Source organism: Delphinapterus leucas, unplaced genomic scaffold, assembly GCF_059928025.1.
Source record: "Delphinapterus leucas isolate spDelLeu-1000000601 "Yukka" unplaced genomic scaffold, BTC_Dleu_Yukka2 spDelLeu_asBTCV2_sq31, whole genome shotgun sequence".
Lineage (NCBI taxonomy): Eukaryota > Metazoa > Chordata > Mammalia > Artiodactyla > Monodontidae > Delphinapterus > Delphinapterus leucas.
In genome coordinates, this window is record NW_028322240.1 from 14,261,311 (window position 1) to 14,282,590 (window position 21,280).

Genomic DNA, 21,280 nt, shown 5'->3' on the forward strand with positions numbered 1-21,280 from the left:
AAAAATGCCTTGTGCAAAAATATGGAAAAATTCATGAATTTGCATGTCAGCCTTGCATGGGGACAGGCTAATCTAGTTCCCTGACGAGGGATTGAACCGAGACCATGGCAGTGAAAGTGCCAAGTCCTAACCACTGGACCACCAGGGAATTCCCAGGTCATGCGAATTTTCACTGTATTGTTCCATTTTTAGTATATTTGCTGCTGATTTATACATATATATAGTGTGTGTGTGTGTATTTACACACATATATACAGTGCAGCTGTTTATAAGATGCTATGTCAGACATTTGCATTTAGTATTGACACACTTTCCTTGTCTGTGTCCATTTATTTCTAAAATTGATCACATTTCCTGTATGTTTTTATTCAGGCCATTTATTGGAATTTTTTTTCCCAGTAAGAACTTTGATAGCTTATTTTGCAATTGGGCATCTGATGATCCAGGGATCTAAGGTATTGCTGAGGGATAATGAAGTTCATTATTTTATTAGATTTAAACAAAAGTTAGGGGTTTGAAAATTCTTCCTGTGACATTTCATTAAGATTCTGTGTCAGTTTATACCAGAAAAAAAAAAATCCAGATGGATATTTGGACTAAAATGTTTTTGAGTATGACCTATATTTTCATAGATTACTGACATATTTAATTTGGGGCATATGAAAAACACAGTTCTTTTACTCGTTCTGTATTTTTTTCCTTTCGCATGTTAAGAAGAAGAAAAAATCTTTGAATGTGCCTGAAAAGGAATTCTTTTAAAATATTTTAAATATATTTAAATTTTCTGTAAAGCAGTTTTCTTAGTTTTGTGAAAGTTTGATCTCGTGATTCTATATAGTAAAATAGAGCATAGTTCTTGTAAAGTGCATTACCTCATTTTTCTGCATTTACAGATGAGAGTTTAATCATTTGAATGCAGATAGGATAATATTTAAAAGATATCCATTGAAATTATAGTATTTTATTATATATTTGCATTAGTATATGAGAGTCAGTGACAGAATCATGTTATATAAATGGAACTGTAGTTGTTGCACAGTCCATTTCAAGAAAATGGTTATCAAATGCAGCTATTTGAGCTCCTAGACTCTAATCAATTGATTCTGATATGAGAATAATCCTGCTATTTTATTTTTTAATTAAGCTTTAAATCTATAATAAATAAGCACTTGAATTATTTCAGGCTTTTTTATTTGTACACATTTATGTAAATACTTTTTTGTAGCAGTATTTTAGACTTACCTGGGGAATTTGATGGGTTCCCACTTCCGCTCCCCAGTGCATACATATGATTATTCAGATAGCTTAGATAACATTCTCTTGATCCCTGTCAGATAGTCAAAGTGTGGAATTTTGGAGTTACTACATTTGAAATTCTTTAGCTCAAATCACTGAGGGCTCCATTTTAAAGTAATCCCTAGTCTTATTATTTTCCTTCTTTTTTAATATCTTTTAGTGACAGTGATGAGGAAAAGAAAGCAAGAAGAGGCAGATCTCCCAAAGGTGAATTCAAAGATGAAGAGGAGACTGTGACGACAAAACATATCCATATCACACAGGCCACAGAGACCACCACCACAAGACACAAGCGCACAGCAAATCCTTCCAAAACCATTGATCTTGGAGCAGCAGCACATTACACAGGGGACAAAGCAAGTCCAGATCAGAATGCTTCAGCTCATACACCTCAGTCTTCAGTTAAGGTGGGAATGGCACGAGTTTACACATTATACACAGTTTTATTCTTATAAGTTACTTTTAGAATTACTGCATTAGTAGTCTCAGGCATTTCTAGGTAATCATATTAATTATAGATCATCTGGCATGTATTAGTCATTAATAATAAGAAATCTCTTTGGAGGAAGAAACCTGTCCAATTGCTGAATGATTATCTATGTACTTTCTATGAAAATAGTAATAACACTCTTGGTTCACTTGGGAAAGGTTGTGAATCAGAATGTAGTGCATCTGTTTCCTTCTGGACACCACCACTGGTACCAAGTGTGAGATTCACTAAGGAAAACATGGTAGTGTTTGGAAATTGTAAGAAATGACCACTTGTATATATGACAAGTAGTTATATAGCGGAACTGGTCTTGTTTAATACAGAGATCGTTCCTCTGAAAAGAAGGTTTATTTGCCCTGTGGTCAGTATTGATCAGTAGCAGCACTAATTCTTGTAACTGTCTTCACTTTTTATTCCGCACAGAAATGAAATCCACCTGATAGATACCTGGCTGCAAGCTAGTCTTTTGGACAGAAATCTGCCTAAGAGGGAGGTTTGCCCTGAAAGCCTCAATAGTTGTTTTGTTACTCTCCCCCCACTAGTATTCACCCAGCTTGTATCTTTGCATCAAATGTAGCTGAAAGCTAGGGAAAATATTTTTCTAATGTATCTTGCAAATTGCAGGGGACTCTAAAAATAAAGCTAGTCCTACTTAGTGTCAAGAACTGTGTCAAGTTTTCCCACATATCTTCTGGTGTATAATTTCACCCATATTGTGCTCGTTTTAGTTTTGAGGAAAACCTCAAAATTACAAGTCAACTTTAGTTGTAGTTAAAAGGGGGAAATGGATGTGTTATTTCCTTGTGGTCTTAGTTTTCCCCTACTGTGGATACAGTTGCTTACTGATGACTGTCTAAGATCTGGTAGATAGTCATAATTAAAACCCAAATAATACATGATGGCTGTTATATGAAGAGTTCATTTATGGTTGCATGGGGAAAATCATCCAACCTGTATAATTTTTTTAACAGTAAACTGAGACTTTTATATCTTAAAAGGATTTTAAGTATCAATATGTAGTACAGCCTGAATGTATGTCACTGCCATAAATACTTTAAATTTATAGTGTAAGCTTTTTGACTTTGTTTTTATTACCAAAAAAATGCATAGAACTCTGAAGTTCTCAGCAAGTTACTCAGCTGCTTCAGATCTCTTTCAACCTCAAGGCCTTTTTGAACCACAGTATATAGTGTTTTAATCTTCAAAGCTCAAATTAACATGCCTAGGAATTTACAGTGTTTTCCTATTGCCTAGCACTTCTGTTCTAATTTAACGTGTATGTATTGAACATTGAGGACCTATGCATTAGGGTGCTTAGAACTATGTATAGGAGAAAAATCATATTACAACTCCAGCCCCACAGTTTAGTTTTGGAACTAAATATAAAACAGATGTCAAGGTATATCAGACCAACATAGAATTATACTGACCTGAGCTAGATAGGAGCTAGATAGGATGTTGGCCTTCAGTCCAGTAGATCTCAGACCTTCTTATGCATTGGAATTACTTAAAGGAGCTTTCTAAGACTGTACAGACCAAGATCCCAACCTGGGCAATTATGATTCAGTATCTTGTGATGGAGCTGGGCATATATATTTCTTTAATGCTTCTCAAGTGATTCTGTGTTAAGATTTGAGTGGGATCTGGAAGGTATGTTTTTTCAGAGTGAAATGCAGTAAGAAATGAGAAAGTAACCCAGGAGTAGTGGACATGGCTAATCTTGTCTGATCTCCGAAAAGAAGTGAGTTAGGGAAAAGAGGAGTGTGGATGTTAGGGACTTTTACAATGGTAGGCATTTAAAAATACTATCTCTCCATAAGGATTCAAGGTCACTTCTCTTTTTTCAGAAAAGGAAATCTACCTTTATTAAGATAATTACAGGTATTTGTGTCTCAGTTGGGAATTAAAGATGAGTAGAGCAGATTTTTTAAAAAAAATAGTAGAAATAAGTTTTCTAAGCTTATTTAGCTCTGTGTGTGTTTTCAGACTTCAGTGCCTAGCAGCAAGTCATCTGGTGACCTTGTTGATCTGTTTGATGGCACCAGCCAATCAACAGGTAAGCTTCCATATTGGCTTTTTCTTTTTATCAATAGTATTCTTGGTTTCAGAGTAATTTTTTTTAATGGCACATAAAAGATGGAATGAAAATTTTAAAAAAAAATTTTTTTGCATTAGATTTATTTTTAATGTGAAATTAATTCACTTTGAGCATTATTTGGGAGGAAGTGTTTAATTGCCTTAAATAAGGAAGGTGAGCACTTAAATATTTGACTGGTAATTCAGTAATCTCTCTCAATTTCTTTAGCACTGAGTATTTGGGGTCCCTTTGCTTTTTCTATAAGCAAAATGGACTGCTCTGCCCATTTCACTGTCTTTCCATAAATCTTAATTCTGGCTGTCAAACTACCCACGCCTAGAGTTCATTTAAACTTTTCATTCATTTATTCACTAAACATTTATCGAACCAGACACTGGCCTGGGTGCTTGCAGTATAATGCTTAGTAAAACAGTTCTTGCCCTCATGGTAAGGTCAAGTGGAGGAAGTAATCATTAACCAAAGAGTCACAAGTAGTTACCTAGTTACAAACATACAGAGTGCTTTGGAGGAAAGGGGCATTCTGTGAAAGTGTGACATATTTTAAAGAGGGCTGCAGCAAAAGAATAGTCCATTTACCAAGATTTTCTCACAGAGAAGATTAATGGTTTCTTCAGTTTGATGTCCAGTATGTGCTAGATTTTTTTGAGTAATTCCCTATAAATTGTTTTCAAGAAAATTGATTATTTTAGGTTGCATTTGATGATTATGGAGTCGTAATAAACTGTACTGCAAGTCAAAACAGCTTAAGAAATAAGACTTATGTTTAAAGTTCATTTCACATTAAAATGTAACTGGCGAGATTGGCATAGAAATAATGTCAAAGTAAATCTGTTGTTTCTAGTTGTGTGTAATAATTTTTCAAAACTGAATTGTTTTAAAATCTACATTAGTGTTTATGATGAAAATTACTTCTCACTGATAGTTTAGTACATATGATTAATTTAAAGTCTCCTATTATTTTCTCCCTGTCCTTGCCTACTATCATAAAATTAATTCTTAGACTAGGTGTGAACTTACTAGGGTGTCTGGTTCAATACAATTTCTGAGATTCTTCAGTTCCCACTCCCTTTTTTCTGTAAATGTAACTTCGTAAAATTATTCCTTAAACTCTATTGAACTGTCATGCCCAAGTTTGCAAACAACTACATTAGTTGTTTAACAATTTATGTGCTGTCTTTTTGTACATTGAAGATTTTCATAGTAGTATTAACTGGTAGCTAGCATGTAGTCATATAATACAGACTTAGTGTCACAGAATATCAACTATTTTGGATTTCCTGGTATGAAATATTAAAGAGCCCTTTTCATGCATCTGTGAAAATTTTTAATGGAGCAATCAGAGAAGAATTAACTAGGAAGGTCAGATGAGTGAATCTAACTTTTTTCCTTGGTGTTAGCCAGATTGCTTTGAGCAGAGAGAATTATTAAATACCAGCATGCTTCCTTTGCTTGGCAAGAAACCTTTGAGTGGTTTTTCTTCTCCAGTGCAAGCAGTAGATTGGCTAATTAAATAGAAGTAGCAATTAATATTAATACAGTAATTGAGACAAAGTCTGAATGAAATTTGGAATATTTCTTGCCTTAATGTTTTTATCTTAATAATTTCTAAAAACCAACCGAAAATGGGTTGACAGCATAATTTTTTTTAATTGTTCACTGTTTATTGTTACGGTCACTTTTTTTTTAATTAATTTTTTTTTTTTTTTTTTTGGCTGCGTTGGGTCTTCGTTGCTGCGCGCGGGCTTTCTCTTGTTGCCGCGAGCAGGGGCTGCTCTTTGTTGAGGTGTGCGGGCTTCTCATTGCGTTCTCGTTAAGGTGGCTTCTCTTGTTGTGGGGCACACGGACTCTGGACGTGCGGGCTTTAGTAGTTGTGGCACAGGGCTCAGTAGTTGTGGCACAGGGCTCAGTAGTTGTGGCTCGTGGGCTCTAGAGCGCAGGCTCAGTAGTTGTGGCACATGGGCTTAGTTGCTCCGTGGCATGTGGGATCCTTCTGGACCAGGGCTCGAACCCGTGTCCCCTGCATTGGCAGGAGAATTCTTAACCACTGTGCCACCAGGGAAGTCCCCATAATTATTTTTTAAAGTTCACTCCTATTTGAAACAGTTTAACCACTTTGTGTAGAACCCCCTCCAATCAGTAAGATGAATTTCATTACTATGAATTTCTATTTAAATATTTTAGTAGTAATATATTTTAAATTGAATTCAGCAGTGGAAAAGAAATTGGATGTTAAATCTTTAGCACCTACATGTAAGAAAGTCTAAGACTCTACCATATTAGCATTGCTATTTGGTATGCCATTTGGGTGTCATTTCCCATATGTGCCTATATTTATAATACTGCTGTCATGCAAGTAATATGGACATGAACTGTAAACCTAAGCAGATACAGCTTCTGTACCATTCACCAGATAAATGTCTCCTTGGAGAAAATGCTCAGATTTTCTTTTTTTATGTGTTATTTCGTCCTTCTTGTTAGCATCTTCAGAAGTATATGTGGTAAAATCATTGTGGAATATCAACCAAGTTTAAAAGTACACATGTGAAACCCATTCATCAAAATTTTCTTGAGACTCTGATGATAAATGTCCCACTCTGGTGATGTTCTTTTAAAATCTGTACTCAAATGATATTTTGGTGACATTTATACATAGTATGTTTCTAAGTAAACATTTTTTAAATGAATAATAATGTATTTAGAAAATAAGCCAGTTACAAATATAATGCCAAGAACCATTCCACTTCATTTTTAGTATATCTCGACTTCAGAGTTTTCGTTGTCTTCTTTTGTCCCTTTTGTAATTAAGGAATTTAGGTCTTGATTAACATACTACTACGTAAGTTGTTTTTAGTACAATGAATGAGGTTGAAGAGAAAATATAAAGACTTTACAAGGCTTGCAATATCTTTTGAATTTTTGGTTGTTAAAAAATATCTTTTAAGATTAACATATAAAATCCAAAATGTTCATTACATTTACATTTGAACCTGTTGCCTTGTACTCCGTTATCACTAAAGTTAGTTGAGGATATTTACATGGATGTGAACCACCTTGTTATAGCCAAGTTACTGGTTATTACAACCCAACTTACATATTAGAATTTTCATGGGCGTTGTCTCTAGTTTAACCTAAGTTTACTAAGAATAAAATGTTTTACCATATTCTGTTTTCACTAATATAAAAGTAGTGTGTGCTCATTTTAGAAATTTTATGGAAAAAAAGTAATTCACCGTAACTTAGGTGCATAAAGTTAACTATTAATAATTTTGGTGAATAGTCTTTCTTTAAACATTTTCTATATAATCAGTCAATATATTTATTTAAGCATTTATTTATTTATTTATTTTTCACAACTCACACACACACTGTATTTTATTTTTACAAGAGATAAACTGACACCAAGCATTGTAAATTAAGCATTTATTATGTTGCAAATCTTTTTCAGGCTTCTAGATAAAGATTTTATTGTTATTATATTTTTTTGTAAACTCTTTTTCATCTAAAATCTCATGACCATTTCCTTATTATAGTTGGTATTTTACAGACCTTTTAATTGCTTTATAATCTTAACATTGTGTAAATATGCTGTAATTTACTTGACCAGTCAGCCTCTTATTTTTTGGACATTAGGTTTTGATTTGTTTCCAAACTTCTCTCTGTTATAATATTTCATTCTATTTTGCATGTGTTTGATGACTGACTTTGAAACTTTTCATGGTTTTATATTGCTAGTTGTAACTTGTCTATTCATGTCCTTTGTCCTTTTTTTTAAATTGGGGTTGTTTATCCTTATCGATTTTTTAAAAACTTATTTATATTAGTTCTTCATCATATGTTTACAATTTTTGGCATTTCTATTAATTTTGTATTTATTAGAACTCCTTGTGCAAAAGTTTTCATAACGTAATCTAGATTAAATTCTTCGTTAAAGAATATTTCCGTTTATAGTTAAAGCACTGTCTAGTTCAACTATATTTTTCCTGTTCACAATGTTGCTTTGGAAAATACATGTTCCCAGCTGGTGATTGTAAATAACCTCCTTGCTTCCCTGAAAAGGCAGATGGAAATGGTTCATTTATAATGACACCTCTTGTGGGAATCTTGAAGGGTAGCTCTTATTGTGAAATTTAGCAGTCTTCCACATGCAGCAATTTTTGGTAGACTCTTATTTAGATAGAAGTTATCTGGGAAAAATGCTTAAGTATAGAAAATGTCTGTTAAATTTAAGGCATTGGTATGAATAACATCATGCATATAGGTTTGGATAGTCCCTCCTAGGAGGGAGAAACTTTTCCTAATTGAAATAAGAGATTTTTAATTTCTGAGATAGTTTCCAAAGTTGAGGATCACATTATGTAAAACACAGTAGAAGTATAGTCTGTGGCACTTCAGAAGATGGAGAAAAGTTAAATCCTTTTCAAGGAAAGGTGGCTTCTATTTGTTAAATTCTTAGGTGTGTTTCCACTCTTTTACCTCCAGTGTTCTTAAATTAGTCATGTTTGAAATTAAACTCCCTGTAGTGTGGATGGAAAGAATAATATTTGCTATAGACAAGTTATGAACGTAGTATAATTTTAGCTTAGGTGTTAGAATGTAGAGCAATAGAATAACAAAATAATTATTTGAAATGTTAAATTCAGGATAGGACAAAAATAAAATATGTCACCCAGTTTGAAGATGTGATTCACAGTATTCAGTGCTATACTCCACAGCATGAATTTTCTTTGTAGCCCAGACTGGATACGGTTTGAAAATTCCGAACTCATTTGGCATAATAAATTACATATTGATGTTTATTCACTGCTTGGATGAAGAAAATGAAAATAATCCCCTATTTTCAAATCCCTTAATGTTATAATAAAAGATGAACTATCATTCTGTTACCTAACAGTATACGTTGATCAATATTTTTAACATGAAGGAATATTACAGAAGACATACTTATGAATATTAAGCAGCAACTGTTCACACCATTGATTTCCCTGCTAGATTTTATTAATATATGTGCTTGTTTATATAGTTTAAAAATATAGCTCATTGATCTTTTGTACCTATTGTCACATTTATTATGACATATGTACCTTTAAAGAAGAGAAAAATCACTGTGATATTTTCCTTTGGATAAAGCAAAAGCAGACATATGAGCTGTAGTTGTTGCTAGGAGTAGAGAACCTTGGCCTTGGTGGAAGTTAGTTCACGGTGAGTGAGTATACATGTGAATATGTGCATCTGTAATGAGGTGAAGGAATAAGGAATTTGTTAGGCCTGCTGATAGTTGACTACAGTAAATGTGCCTTAAAAAGAAATACCAAGTTCACCTGTGTCAGAAACTGATTTGTTCCTTTTATTACTGCTGGCTATTTATTAAGAAGGGGAGATGGTTCTAGTTTAATTAACCCAGTTGAGTGTAGCAGATGGGACAGAATGTCTTGCAGCGATAAGACAATTCAGAAATGGCACCAGATGTTGGAAGCTGTCCCTGGTGGTATTTGAGTGCAGCCCAGATGTTCCAGTCCCACCTGGCTAGTTTCTAAGCACTGCAGGCTAAGCAGCTGTGATGTAACCTATATAATGTTCACATAACAGTAAAAGCACAATAATTGAACTGCCGCTCTAAATTTCTAAGGTTGTGACTCTTAAGAGGTGAAATCTTTAAGGACAAAAATAAGGACAACTATTTAAGGTTTTAGATCCTTTGACTATTGCTGTTTCATTGATAACTGAATTGAGGAGAAGTGGAATATAAAATTTAACAATGTTACTGTTCAAATTATAGATAAAAGTAAATATTCGTACCTGTTTAGTGTTTACAAATGAAAATTTGTATGAGAATGTGATGTTATGCATGCAGATTGATCTGCAGCCTTATGATTTGAATCTCACCCCTTTAAAAACACCAGTCTGGAAGCAGCAAAAAGCTACTGGTTTTTTTTTCAAGGATTAAAAATGGAAGTGTTTTGCAAATATTTGCAAGTAAACAATAGGAAAAAATAGTCCACCTTTTCATTGCATTCATTTTTCTTCCTATAGCTATTAAAACTGATTACTATGCAGATCAACTTAAAGGGTTTTTTTTTCCCCTTTTATTTAAATAAAAGTCAAACTGCAGAAAATTTGTCACATTTTCTTTGTCTCTCTCTAGTTCTTTTTTGGTTTTGTTTATTTATTGTGCACCGTTTGAGAGAATTGCAAACATCATAACATTTTGCCCCTAAAATACTTCAGCGTATATCTCCTTACAACAAGGACATTCTCCTTCACAATCATAATATAATTATCATATTTGGGGAATTTAACAGTGAAACAGTACCGTTGTATAATAGACCATATTCACATTTCCCTGGTGTCTCAATTACATCATTTCAGTATAGCACTTACTTAAATATCCAGAGTCCAGTCAAGGATCACCCATTTCATTTACTTGCCATGTTTCTTTAGGCTTCTTTAATCTGGAGTGGTCCTGGTCTTCTTCTTTTATGATGACATTTTCTGAAGAGTCTTGACAGCTGTTTTGCAGAATGTCCCTCAATTTGTATTTGTCTGATTCATTCTTCGTGACTGGAGTCAGGTTAAATATTTTTGGGAAGAATTTGGATGATGATTTCTTTTTTAGTCTCTTTATATTAGAAGACCCATGAGTGCTATTTTGTCCGATTGTTAGTGACATTAAGTTTGAGCACTTGTTTAAGGTGGTATCTATATGATTTCTGCACTGTAAAAGTAGCTTAATCTCTTTTTATTTGTAATTAATCTGTGGAGTGATGATTTGATTACCCAGCAACATTTTACCCAGGTTTTAGCATCCACTGAAGATTCTTATAAAGAGCATAATTGGCCAGATAAACTACATGCCTACATTATGTTCGTGAAATGTGAGTAAGGGGTAACTGTAACCACAGTTGTAGTATCTATTATATTACTAGTTACAGAACTGAGAGATACTGTAAGAGAGTCTGTCCTGTGGTAGCTTAAAGGGAACATGGTGACATGAAAAGCTGGATCAACTAACTAGCTGTTTATGATGGGTCTTGGGGCTCTAGTATTGGGTATTTTTTGAGTGCAGTGCTAAAATGGCTTCCTAAAAGTGCTATCAGTTGTGCTGTGGTTCTGACAGTTTTTTTTCCTCATACTTAATTTCTAGGAGGATCAGCTGATTTATTTGGAGGCTTTGCTGACTTTGGCTCAGCCGCTGCATCAAGCAATTTCCCTTCCCAAGGTACGATATGATTTGATTGGCCAGAAATCTAGGGGCAGTGGAAATGTTAACCAAAACAAAACAACCCTTCACCACCCCACCCCCATCTGCTGCTTTTGGCCATTTTCTACTTGTAGTAGTATTTATAATTCCCAATTCCCAAAGAATTTATTCACAAAGGTACTTTATTGGGCCAGTATCCTAAATGTGCCAGACGAATTAATCTGGTTGCAGACTACTCAGGTACACCTAAATAAAATTGCCCTCACTCATAAGTGACTCTTGTTTTATTTTTGGGGGCGGGGGGGGGGCAGGGAGTAGGTGCGTAGGGAGTGTGAATAAGTATAAATCTCATTTTAGCAGCAAGAATATTATGGTTTATGTTTAGCTTATATGATTTTCTTGAATGAAATTCAGGGACATTGGAGTTGGGCAGACCATCTTACCAAAATTCATTTCTTTATAATTTAGATATCTTAAAAGAATTTCTGTGAAAAATAACTGAACTTCATTTTGGCATATCCTTAAATGTGAGCAGTTGAACCTCAGGCAAAAAAGAATTCCTCATTCCATGTTAAATTAGAAATTTTAAAATACTCTAGATTTGTTGTGATCATTTCACAATATTTGTAAAGATCAAATCATTATGTTGTCCACCTGAAACTAATATAATGTTATGTGTCAGTTAACACCCTCAATTTTTTTAAAATGGCAAAAAAAAAAGCTAACATCCAAGCAGAATATAGGCTTAAACATAATGGACTGAGGTGAAGGGCTTGTATTTTTCCCCCTTATTATTAATATTTTTATCTTACTACCTCTGCCATATACTTTGGTAGCTATTTAACTTTATGAAAGCCTCTGAGCCTCCACCTTTCTAAAATTGGGAATAATGCTACTTGTCATGGTTCTTTATAAGGATAGAGTAACGTCTGTAGAGACGTGTAGAATAGGGTCTCAGTTCATTATTAAGTGTCTTTTAGGTTGTAAAGGGGTTGGTTCTAATGTTTTTTTCCATAAAATTTGGTCAGTCTGAAGTTTGAGAGATAATATAAAAAATTTAGCTATAAAAATCAAACATGAGGTGAGGCAAGGAGGAAATATTTAACTGAATTAGTTTTATTCATTTCAAGTAGAGTCATCTATCCCCATTAATTGGATTAAAATTTATATTTAGTACTGTCTAGTTTAGGTTAGTGAGGATTTAGGAAGAAAGACGCATAGGTTTTAATGTGATTTGGGTTATTTGGACCACTTGTGTAAATTCCAAGTATTTCCCAGAAACCAGGATTGTGGAGTAATGAACTGCTTCATTTTAGAAGTGTGGTTATACCTTGTAAGGGTTAATACCTTGCTATAGGCAAATCAAAGTGGAAAATGAACATTGCCCTAATTTTACAGACTGCCTGTGTAATTCTCAAAGTTTTTATGTATATAAAGTTGCCTACTATGCAAATAATTCAAATATGTTAATGTTGCTAAGTGATAACATCTCTTCATCTTATGTGATTAACATAACCTGATCACCATTACGCAAGGGGCTGAAGCTGTTGCAACAATGATTAATGATTGCTGAACAATGTATGCCTCACTAGAAATCTCTTCCTCCCATGATTAATCATCTCAGATAAAGTTTTCAGATGGGGCAACACATTTTGCCCCAGTTTCCATTCTTATTCTGTTTTCTAGATCAAGCAGATAGAAAATCAGCATAAAGTTTACCTTTATCCAGCAGTCTTCCTTAAATTAGTTTAAATTGTTTAATACATAGAACTAACTGTAAAACTCTTAATTCAGTCTTTTTTGTAAAGAAGATCAAAGACATATTTTAGCAAAACCCGGAAGTAATGAATATCAGCCCAGTTCTTATATTAAATTGTTGGTAGAACTTGGGGTTTCTAAGTGAATTATTTTCTCTTTTGAGGGTGCTTACATTACAAAATGGTAATAGAACATATAATTTTAAAGACTTAATGTTATTGTTCTCTTGATATTTAGCATAATGAGACACAATATCATAGTGGGTGGTTACCTTTTAGGCTAGACAAAATGTATTTCCTAGTTGTAAGTGAACATGTAGTGCAAAGAAATTAACTTGAGCTACATACTGTTCGCTTTCAGATGACAGTTTATATGTAGCTCTTTCTTCACCTTTGCTTTTTTCAACTTCCATTAATTCATATTTATCTGTTTGTCCCTTTCTTAAAGCAAGGTTTGTTTACTTAGTATAGCCTAGTTTAAAAAAATTTTTTTGCAAGTATCACTTGCCTTTATATTTATTGTGTTCCAAATAGTATTATGTATGCAGAATTTATAGAAGCTTGACTTATACTTTTATATGGCATACCTAAAGGAAAGAAAGTGTGATGCTTTGCCTCTCCTCTGTCTTTTCACAATTAATCCAAAGTAACAATAAACCTCAAATGGCACTTACTATATATTAAGTTATTCAGTCTTCGCAACTTAGATTTTTTAAAAAGTATGGCACGGGGGACTTCTCTGGCAGTCTAGTGGGTAAGACTCTGTGCTTCCACTGCAGGGGCATGGGTTCGATCCCTGGTTGGGGAACTAAGATCCCGCATGCCTCACGGTGGGGCCACATAAATAAATAAAAGCTCTCCTTTAAATAAAATAAAAATACAAAGGCACAGAGAAGGTTAAGTAAGGTCACACAGCCAGTAAAATACAAAATCCGTTCTCTTAAATATTTCAGTCTATTAATCTATTAATTTTTTTTTTTTTTTTGCGGTACACGGGCCTCTCACTGCCATGGCCTCTCCCGTTGCGGAGCACAGGCTCCGGACACGCAGGCTTAGCGGCCATGGCTCAGGGGCCCAGCCGCTCCACGGCATGTGGGATCTTCCCGGACCAGGACACGAACCCACGTCCCGCACATCTGCAGGCAGACTCCCAACCACTGCGCCACCAGGGAAGCCCTAACCTATTAATTTTTATATTATTAAATGCATTAAATCTTTTCTATGCATTAAATCTTAAACTTGTTACAATTATACTTTGAAGCATAGTGATAGTTTTGTTTCTCTTTTTAAATATTAGCATGAGTTCCCCTCTTAAGACTATACCCCGCTTTTTACTTAAATAGATTGAACAGTCCCATTTGAAGTAAACAGTGTACTAAGGTTATATATCATGGCTCTCTGTAGCCTTTGTGTTGTCAGTGGAAGCATGGCCAAATGGGTGAGAACTTCTTACAGAAATTTAGTAATCCTAGTCTTAATTTTATTGAGTTTTTGAGTTTTTCTTTTTAATGAATTTGGGGTTTTATTTACATGAGATGGTATAAATCATAGTCTGATTTCTCTTTGAACCTTTCCAAATAATGATTGAACAAAATGAGCTGAACTGTCTGATTTTACTGAGTTACTCCTTGCATGAGGATTCTGGATCTCCCAGCAAAGAGTTTAACCAGTTTAGAGGTTTTTTTCTTGTTTTTTGGGGATCTCAGGCTAGTTCATATTTGTTTAGCTAGAAACTTATTTGATATGCAAACTTAGGTTGAAGGAAAGCTTTAGTTTCTGTAATTTCTTTGTGTCACCTCAGACCTGCCAATGCCAAGAGATGGATTTTACTTTATATGTGGAAGTTTTTTTTCTTTGCCACCTTGTTAACACTGGTGGAATATTCATGAGAAAGAATAATGTCCAGATGGAGATGGTACCTGCAGATGTTAATCTGGATGGACACAGATCAGCTCTAATTTGTTTCACTTGGAAGACTGTCATATGTGTTCTGTGCATTTCAGAAACTTTCTTACCCTTTTTTCTTTCTCAGTAACAGCAGCAAGTGGGAATGGAGACTTTGGTGACTGGAGTGCCTTCAACCAAGCCCCGTCAGGCCCTGTTGCTGCCAGTGGTGAGCTCTTCAGCAGTGCCTCACAGCCAGCTGTAGAGCTTGTCAGTAGCTCACAACCAGCTTTAGGCCCACCTCCAGCTGCCTCAAATTCTTCAGACCTATTTGATCTTATGGGCTCATCGCAGGCAACAATGACATCTTCCCAGAGTATGAATTTCTCTATGATGAGCACTAATACTGTAGGTCTGGGTTTGCCCATGTCAAGATCACAGGTAAGTTGTCTGCCTCCCTTGGAAATTGTGATTCATAATCTTTGAGATGCTCTAACTAGCTAATGGCAGATTAGCATAAAACAGAAAAATAAGCAAGTGACACATAGATTACTTTTGTACATTGGCGTTTACCTTGTGTCCCTACCCTGGTATAGTCATTTGGGTTCTCCAGGGCAAGGCCTTCTCACTCATCTTGCTGTCCATGCAAAGCCAAGTGTGATGCCTTGCACAGAGGAGGCATTTGTTGAAAATTTATTGAACTAATAAACAAATTGGAATTTAATAGTTTAAAAAATTGTTTTTAAGATTAAGGAATAGAGGAGTTCCCTGGTGGCCCATTGGTTAAGACTCTGCGTTTCCACTGCAGGGCATGTGGGTTCGATTCCTGGTTCGGGAACCAAGATCCCGTGTGCCGTGCAGCACGGCCTAAAAATAAAAAATTAAAGACATTAAGAACAAGAAAAGAGGGGCTTCCCTGGTGGCGCAGCGGTTGAGAGTCCGCCTGCCGATGCAGGAGACACGGGTTCGTGCCCCCGTCCGGGAAGATCCCACATGCCACGGAGCGGCTGGGCCCGTGAGCCATGGCCGCTGAGCCTGCGCGTCTGGAGCCTGTGCTTCGCAACGGGAGAGGCCACAACAGTGAGAGGCCCGCGTACCGCAAAAAAAGAACGAGAAGAAGAAGGAATAGAGATATATTGCTAATATAGAAAATTATTCTCTAAAATAATGAATGTTCTTCCCTATTCTGGACCTGCTCTACATTATATAATGTTTATATAGGCTCTTCTTTCAACTTTTATTTTCATAAAGGAAAATAACTAAACAGGAACTTTTAAATTCAGTTTTTAAAATTAAATCTAAATTACCTAATACTAGCTTAGAATTCAAACAAGTGCAGAATATATGTGTCTGAGCTGTATCAGGAACTTGCTATTTTTGACTCAGGCTATTCTGAATATTTGTTTATGATGCTAATTATTCATTTTAATATGTAGAATCTCCTATTTTGGGTGTTAGGATGAAGGAAGAGAAGAAAGAAGCAGAAAGGTGACTGATCTGTATAACAGATATTAGACCTAACATTAAGAAAAAGGACATGAAAGCCATACCAGTACCATTAAATTGAACTGCAGTTCACTGTTTCTTTCATATGGTCTAAGCATAAAGCCAATCTACTAATTTTCAATCTTAATCGCAACTGTGTTGTGAGTCTTTGCATTGGTCCATTTTAAATTATCCTTCCTATTTGTATTTATTTCCCTTTTTCTGTCCTTGTTACAATTATTCTGGTAGTAACTACCAGGCACCTCTGCTGCTTTTTCCTGAATTTCTCCTTTCTTCTGTATTGGTCCATACTGTACCAAATTCCACTAGTGTTGCTTGCTTTAGGCAATAGAAATATACATGGAGCAGGGATATGTCCGTCAGGTTATGTGGAATATAATTTGCTGTTTTGATGGTTTTGTTTTTTTAACATGAGAAATCATACCCCGAATTCCATTTTGTACGAATAAATTTCCACTTGTATATTTCCTTAAAGTTGTACTAACCCGAAGTTAATAGTTGCCCCAGGATTGTGGCTTCTAGAATTGGGGTGATGGGAGGATAACTGTTAGTGTACATATGTTTTTTCCCCACCCCAAACATGATTTGGACTTCAGAGGAATATTATGGGAAGCTGGTGATTCAGGATATTGAAGACCTTAATGTAGAACATTTGTTGTTCTTATTGGTTTCAAGAGTTTATTACAAAGTCTAGTATATATTTGGAGTTACTATGATTAAATTGCCGTCTGGTAATCTTTATAGAGCAGATGCTTAATTTTTAGAGCATTTTTCTATTTTCCAGCCTTTGCAAAATGTTAGCACAGTGCTGCAGAAGCCTAATCCTCTCTATAATCAGAATACAGATATGGTCCAGAAGTCAGTCAGCAAAACCCTGCCTTCTACTTGGTCTGACCCCAGCGTAAACATCAGCCTAGACAACTTACTACCTGGTATGCAGCCTTCCAAACCCCAGCAGCCATCACTCAATACAATGATTCAACAACAGAGTAAGTTACTGCAAGACATCCCATTTCTTTGTGTATTTGTAGTCCTTTGCCCTTATGCCAGGACTACTTCAAGCCATGAAATAAAACTGTACTGAAAGCAACTGTGTATTCACTTAATTTAACACTTAACTGTGTTTTCACATAATACCTGGTATCCCTCTTGGCACATTGAATTGCTTTGTATTCTGCTCTTGACATGTTAACATTTATTGTATGGTGGTGAGTTTTGGGAGCCTGATCACTAAAATAAAAGTATTTGTTGAGAAAAAATTTTTAATATAGGCAGATATGTCAAGAAACAAAAATCATCTGAACTCCATAATCCAGGGATAATCACCATTAATTCATGTTTCTTCATAGTCCATCTTTTCTAACCACATTTTTAATACTTGAGATCATTCTGTCTATATTTTGTTTCTTGCAGTTCATATTCAACATTATTGTTTTTTCTGTGTTGAATATTCTTAAAGAAAGCAAGCGTGGGGCTTCCCTGGTGGCACAGTGATGGAGAGTCCGCCTGCCGATGCAGGGGACGCGGGTTCGTGCCCCGGTCTGGGAAGATCCCACATGCCGTGGAGTGGCTAGGCCCGTGAGCCATGGCCGCTGAGCCTGCGCGTCCGGAGCCTGTGCTCCGCAACGGGAGAGGCCGCAACAGTGAGAGGCCTGCGTACCGCAGAAAAAAAAAAAAAAAAAAAGAGAAAGAAAGCGTGATTTTTGGATCTTTATAGTTATCCATCATATTAGTGTGCATTTCCTCTCTTGCTGGTTATTTCAGTTGTTTCCAGCTTTTTTCCTATTATAAATAACTCCATGGTCTTGTATAAATCTTTTTACTTGTGATTTTTTCCCTTAATATAACGTTCTAAAAATAGAGCGAGTCAAAGGATATAAACTTTTTAAGGTTTTTGATACACAGTAGCTCTTGACAACTTGTTAGGTCGGATTCAGTAATAGATTTTATAGGAATGGTTTTAAATTGCCTGATGTTTTCTGCCAGCCCACTCTTACTGTTTCTACATCTTGGGGAAATCAGAGCTAACAGCCACTGAATATTTCTCAAGAGTAAACAATACAAGTTAATTGACTTCTCTTATAAAAAAATCACTACAAAGTAATTTTATTGGAGCTTACAAGTATTGATGGTCAGGAAGATTGTATTATTTTTCTGCTCTGTGAATCTAAGAATTCAGTGTGATAAAGTTCTTTTGTCTCTTTTCTGCTGTTAGATATGCAACAGCCTATGAATGTGATGACCCAAAGTTTCGGAGCTGTAAACCTCAGTTCTCCATCGAACATGCTTCCTGTCCGGCCCCAAACTAACCCTCTGATGGGGGGACCCATGCCTATGAGCATGCCCAGTTTGATGACTGGCACCATGGGAATGGCCCCTCTTGGAAATAGTCCAATGATGAACCAGAGCATGATGGGCATGAACATGAACATAGGGATGTCAACTGCTGGGATGGGCCTGACAGGCACAATGGGAATGGGCATGCCCAACTTAGCCATGACTTCTGGAACTGTGCAACCCAAGCAAGATGCCTTTGCAAATTTCGCCAACTTTAGCAAGTAAGAGATTGTAAAGGAGCAGATTGAATGAAGGATTTTTAGTGGTGCAGATAGGTGATGTTGGGATGGAAAATGCTAGTCAACTCCCCTTTCTTTCATCAATTAGTTAAAATAAACCTACATTAAGAACCAAAAAGGTTGTTTTATAAAAGCAAAATATCTAGTATTTCAGATGGCCAGGCAAGGGCGCTTCAGATGAGGCAGTCAGAATCATTCTTCCCAGTGAGACTAGACCACAAATGGGGCAGTGAGACCACTGAAAGCCTTTATAAATTGAGGAGCCCATTTTAATATCATAATATGTGGGAATACTAGAATAGGGCTGAATAAATGTGTTTGAATCTCTAATTTTATACTTTTCTTTTCCTGAAGAACTTGATTTTTCTGTCCCTGAATTGCCTTGTCACAATTGGGTCTGTTCCTTTTACTACCACTCTTGAGTCCATATATGAAATCATTAAAGTTGGATGATCAGTTTTTTATAAAAATATATATTTTTGTCCAAAAAAGGCATACATATGTGATTATGGCTAAATCAAAGGTAACTGGAATGTATATACTTTTGCTAATGTTCCAGCAATACTATTATACTATCCAAATTTTTATTGTAACAAAACCTCTTTAAGCAATTGGTGATAGCTATGGGACTTTTCCCATTTCTTCTGCTATGATTATCCTGTGCAGAACTCGGAAAAATATTTTTTTCAGGACTGCTCTATGGTTTCCTTTAAAAGAAAAGAAAAAAAACCCTCCAGTATTTTTATTTGTTCTTAGCAGTCATTATTTACACTTTGCAGTGATAACTTGGCAAGGCTTCCTTCTGTGTTTATCCCTGTAGCCACCATGTAATAGTCAGGAACAGTCAAAAAGAAAAATTTTTTTTTTTTTTGGTGTCTTCAAAAAATTTTTGAAAAGGGTAAAAATCCATTAAGACCTTAAATATAAATGTTAGAACTCAACAATGTTGGCTTTTAGATTTTTATACAGTATTGTTTTGGTTTTGAGTGTATATAATATGGCATTAGCAATATGGTTCCAATAGAGAGGAGTTAAATATATATATTATTAAAGGAGACCTGTAGCAGTCAAAGATTTTATTGATTTAATGGCAAATAAAGGAAATTAATTAAATTGTTTTCCTGCTGTAATTCTGCATTAAGGTCACATGAAAATCATGATTCTAGAGTTTGGAATGCAAAATTGTTTCACCCTTAAGCTGGGAATATTTTTTAAAAGAAATACTATAATATAGGCATCAAATTATTACCTCCCCACTTTGTGTTGAAATTTTTTTTATTGATAAAACTTTGTTTCCATTGTATTCATAATATAGTTCTGTTATACATAACATTAAAATGTTCATTAAAATCAATGTTGAACTGCTTTTTCTTTCATTATGTTAGACATTAGAGACCGTTTGGGGAAGAAATAATTATAATTTGGGCAAAGTAATTTTTATAAATAATTTAAAATTATTTAATGACTTCTCTATTCCTTCCTATCAGACTGCTGTTAGGAATTAAAAATGAAGCAGCAAAGATATCCTGACCTGCTCCATTCTTGCTAATGTTCCATCTACAACATTTCTAATTAGGCAGAAATTCATGTACTTCAGCTAAGTGGTAATGAAAAGTGATTCATTTGCTGAATAAGAGATGAGAGAGAGTGTAATTAGCTGACTGTGGTTTTTAATCTTTCAACAATTCAGTGTGTTTAAATTAGTTTCAAAGAATAGGAGCTTTCAAGTGTTGTTACTTCAGAGCAATCAAGCCAGGCTCTGGTGGCAGCTTGGAGAATATCTTCACTGATATTTAAAACCCGCAATCTTAAATGAATTTTTTCTTTAAATTGAGAGGTATGGCATCACCTTTTCGAATATGTGTGGTTCTTAAAGGAAATAAATATTTTGTTTCTAAACTTTTGTGTTTAAAATTTCTTTCCAATAAAACTGATTTATTTCTAAAGCATTTTCTTTACTACTATGCCTTCTTCCAATGTTGTATTCTGAAGACAGAAGGGAACCCCTACCTTAGTTATTACTGTACCTCAACATACAGTCTGCTGTCTTACCAGTGTTTTTTGTCTCAGAGCCCTTGAAAGAAGAAAACAAGAATTGCCTCATTGGGGTTCCATTCAATTTAATGACTTGTCTCTGAAGGGGTTATTAAGTGATACCTAAAGAAAGGTCTGTATACCCCAAAATAGTTTGGAGCTGGCAAGAAAATACTCTTCTTTAATAGTCGTTTGGGCTCCCTTTTGCCCATCCTGTACCTCTTTCCTTTTTCAATAGCTTCTCTGTTGTATCTGTTTTTCATTTTGCCTACTATTTTGTGGAGAGAAGGAATTACTCTTCTTGCAATTTACATATGATGTGTGAATCTCCCCTGCCATTCCAGATTCATTTTTTTCCCTCTTAAAATGTTTTTTACTTCTCTGATATGATCTTCAGGAACCATAAATAGACACAGTGTTCTTGTACAGTACTTGGGATGT

The 21,280-nt window shown here is 35.2% G+C and overlaps 1 protein-coding gene across 6 annotated transcripts in view; it reads left to right on the plus strand.

Moving 5' to 3' along the window:
* The window catches only part of LOC149743984 (clathrin interactor 1), a 62,754-nt gene extending 42,595 nt beyond the window's left edge, over window positions 1-20,159 (plus strand). For 4 of the 6 annotated variants that reach the window (XM_089905911.1, XM_089905907.1, XM_089905908.1 and 1 more), the window contains 6 exons: window positions 1,457-1,703; window positions 3,773-3,842; window positions 11,026-11,100; window positions 14,872-15,164; window positions 17,014-17,218; window positions 18,445-20,159. In XM_089905911.1, the coding sequence (XP_089762037.1) occupies window positions 1,457-1,703; window positions 3,773-3,842; window positions 11,026-11,100; window positions 14,872-15,164; window positions 17,014-17,218; window positions 18,445-18,791 (1,237 nt within the window). In that variant the 3' untranslated portion in view covers window positions 18,792-20,159. The remainder of the gene's footprint in view (window positions 1-1,456; window positions 1,704-3,772; window positions 3,843-11,025; window positions 11,101-14,871; window positions 15,165-17,013; window positions 17,219-18,444) is intronic. The other 2 variants (XM_089905909.1, XM_089905912.1) reach the window with 2 other exon arrangements.
* The last annotated feature ends 1,121 nt before the right edge of the window (window positions 20,160-21,280 follow it).